This window comes from Nicotiana sylvestris, chromosome 6 (genome assembly GCF_000393655.2).
Source record: "Nicotiana sylvestris chromosome 6, ASM39365v2, whole genome shotgun sequence".
NCBI classification, from domain to species: Eukaryota; Viridiplantae; Streptophyta; class Magnoliopsida; order Solanales; family Solanaceae; genus Nicotiana; species Nicotiana sylvestris.
Genome location: NC_091062.1, coordinates 169,954,758 through 169,958,329, shown reverse-complemented (window position 1 = coordinate 169,958,329; position 3,572 = coordinate 169,954,758). Strand labels below are relative to the sequence as shown.

General features: G+C 44.5%; 1 protein-coding gene across 1 annotated transcript; it reads left to right on the top strand.

The window, feature by feature from the left end:
- Positions 1–2,763: 2,763 nt before the first annotated feature.
- LOC138871668 (uncharacterized) lies at positions 2,764–3,360 on the top strand. The gene has a single exon (XM_070149562.1). It carries the CDS (start codon positions 2,764–2,766, stop codon positions 3,358–3,360), a length of 597 nt encoding a protein of 198 aa, XP_070005663.1.
- The last annotated feature ends 212 nt before the right edge of the window (positions 3,361–3,572 follow it).

Sequence of the window (3,572 nt, the reverse complement as noted above, 5' to 3'; positions counted from 1 at the left end):
GCCTACAGAAACGTTTTGCGAGTATGCTTCTCGCTGAGGTCCGAAGTTGCTAAGGTCAGACCTACCTTAGAAGAGGAACAGATGAACAAATTCTTTGTCCGGGCTCAGGACCTGCAGTATTATGAAAGGCTGATGATGATTGGGAGCCACAAATTTTCTAATATTATCAAGTTGGGAGAAAGGATCGAAGAAGGCATCAAAAGTGGTATGGTTACAAACTTTGAAGCCTTTCAAGCTACTGATAAAGCTTTACATTCTAGTGGTACGTCCAAGAAAAGGGACGTAGGTGCTGTAATGGTGGCACAGAGAACCAAATCCCCCATCAAATACCAAACCTATCCAATGCCTCCACTCACATATTAGCCTACTCCGAACTACCAGGCACCCTCACCCTCTTACCAAGCTCTACCGCCCACTTATCAATCACCTCCACCTCCCACATATCTACATACTTCACCCAGATATTCCCAACCCGCACATGTTTACCAAGCCTACAATGCACAACTATCCCACCATCAATCACCTCCTAAACGCCAAAACTTCCCTAGATCTCGATTAAATTTTGACCGCAGACCTCCTAAACAGTATACAACCATTGCCAAACCCATTGACCAGTTGTACGAAAGGCTCAAAGCTGCCGGTTATGTCACCCATATCCCTGCTATAAACCCTGATAACCCTTCTCAGTGGGTTAATCCAAACAAATCCTGTGGCATCAAAGGACACACCATCGACGAATGTCGCTCCCTAAAAGACAAGATCCAGGATCTGATTGACAAAAAAATTATTGTGGCAAAGGAACCTGCTCCAAATGTCCGCAATGACCCTCTGCTAGACCATAAGAGTGAAGATGTTAACATGATTGAAATAGAGGATGATTGGGACCCCAAGGGATTGATCAGTTTGATCATAGAAGGCGACGATCCAAAGGAGCCAATAGTCACCCTTAATCCGATTGTAGTCCAGATTCAGCCGTCTGGGACGCCGAGGTAAATATGTCCATGCCACTTGAGTTTGAAGCACCATCCTCTGCAAAGGCACCAACGCCGATTGAGGTCGAATTTGTGTCACCAACAAATTCACCTACACCATTCGAAGTTGCAGTTTTACCACCCAAGGAACATGTTCCGTTTGGGGTGAAGATAGCCACGCCGATCCCAGTAGCAAAGTCAGCCGTGATGCCATTCCCCACAAAGGATATACTATGGGACTATACAACTGAGGCAAGTAGGAAAGGCAAGGTTAGGTTCGAGGAAACTCTTGCCGCACAGGGTATGACAAGAACTGGTAGGGTCTATACCCCGGAACACCTAGCTGAGTTAAGCAAGTAGGCCTCCAATCGGTCACCCATCATTGAGACGGGTCCAGATGATCTTTGGATAAAGATACGGCCAAGGAATACTCGGTCATCGACCAGCTGAACAAAACACCGGCGCAGATCTCCATACATGCTTTGCTACAAAATTCTGAGGCACACAAGAATGCTCTATTAAAGGTACTAAGTGAGGCATATGTACCAAGAAACATCTCCGGAGTAGAGATGGCAAACATGGTAGGGCAGGTATTGGAAAGTCACATGATCACTTTTCATGAAGATGAGCTGCCACCAGAAAGGTTGAGTCACAACAAGGCGTTGCACATCACCGTGAAATGCGAAGGTTATTTTATCACCAGAGTCCTGATTGATGGAGGGTCCAGCCTTAACATTTGTCCATTGGTAAATCTCAGGACATTAGGAAAAGGGCTGCATGAGATCAAGGATGGGGCCATCAACGTCAAAGCTTTCGACGGTTCCCAAAGGTCCACCATTGGCGAAATCAGCCTGTGTTTGCAAATAGGGCCTACTTGGTTCAATGTTAATTTTCAAGTAATAGACATACTAGCATCTTACAATTTGTTATTGGGATGACCGTGGATTTATGCTACTGGGGCCGTAGCGTCAACACTACATCAGGCAGTGAAATTTGAGTGGAACCACCAAGAGGTGACCATTCACGGCGACGATAGCAATCCCATATACAGTCGCCAGACCATCCCAGCAATCGGAGGCAGAAGAAAGATAGGCGGGGAGACCTATCACCACATCGAGCGAGTCAACGCCGTCGACAAGGACAAATGGTGGGACAATAAAATTGAAAGCATATTTAACTATAGCGGATACAAACCTGGCAAAGGACTTGGCAAAAACCTCCAAGGAATCGCTAAGCCTATCAAACTAAAGAAACATGGCACCACCTTTGGTCTGGGATATGAGTACCCTTGGGAGGAATTCAACAACTAGTCGCCACCATGGAGCGGTTCTTACTATCCACTGGAGCAGCCAATACCACATTTAAAGCAGACTTTCTAGCCAGCCGATGTTATCTATGGGTCAGAAGAAGAGAAAGCGCTTGCAAAAGTAAGGAATTTGTTCCTGGAAGACAATGATATGGATTGTTGTGTTGTTTTCGAGGAGGAGGGGGAGGAAGGCCCTTCTATACAGGCAGTGAGCAGAGGAGCATGCCTCAATAACTAGACTATCAGAACCACCAGAGCCCGGAAAGCCACGGGGTAACAAGGCTGAACAAGCATCATGCACTATCTGTCATTTTTACTAGTTGACTTTCCTTTCACATTTTAAAATTTCGCAATAAGATCTTCAATGTTCAAAACAGTTATGGAATTTTTTTCAAAGTATTTCGATTTCCCAATAAATCTTACTCTTATTATTCTCTCTCAATACTTTGCTTATACAACATTACTATTACTTATCTTGATGAACCAATGACTGTGACATGCAATGAGACAACGCAACAAACGGACACAGATTCAGAGGAAGATGAAATACCGGAAGAGATTGCTAAGGAAGTTGACAATTTTGAGAACAATCCTAAGTCCAACCTGGACGAGACCGAGATTGTTAACCTGGGAGATGCAGAGAACGTCAAAGAAACGAGAATTAGTGTCCACTTATCACCATCAGAAAAGAAGGAACACTCGGAATTTCTAAGGGAATATGAAGACATATTCGCTTGGTCGTATGATGACATGACTGGTCTGAGTACATCCATTATGGCACACAAATTGCCAACTGATCCGACATGTCTGCCGGTAAAGCAAAAACTCAGAAAGTTCAAGCCTGATATGAGTTTGAAAATCAAAGAAGAAGTCACTAAGCATGTCAAAGTCAAGTTTCTTAGGGTAATAGAATATCCGACGTGGTTAGCCAACATCGTGCCAGTACCAAAGAAGGATGAGAAGGTCAGAGTCTGTGTCGACTACCAGGATCTCAACCAGGCCAGTCCAAAAGACGACTTCCCCTTGCCAAACATACACATCCTGATCGACAATGCGCCAGGCATGAGTTGCAGTCGTTTGTAGATTGTTTTGAGGGATATCATCAGATCTGGATGGATGAATAGGATGCTGAGAAAATGACTTTCATTACGCCATGGGGGATGTACTGTTACAAGATAATGCCGTTTGGATTAAAAAATGTTGGGGCCACCTACATGAGGGCCATGACCACCATTTTCCACGATATGATACACAAGGAGATCGAAGTATATGTAGACGATGTTATCATCAAGTCC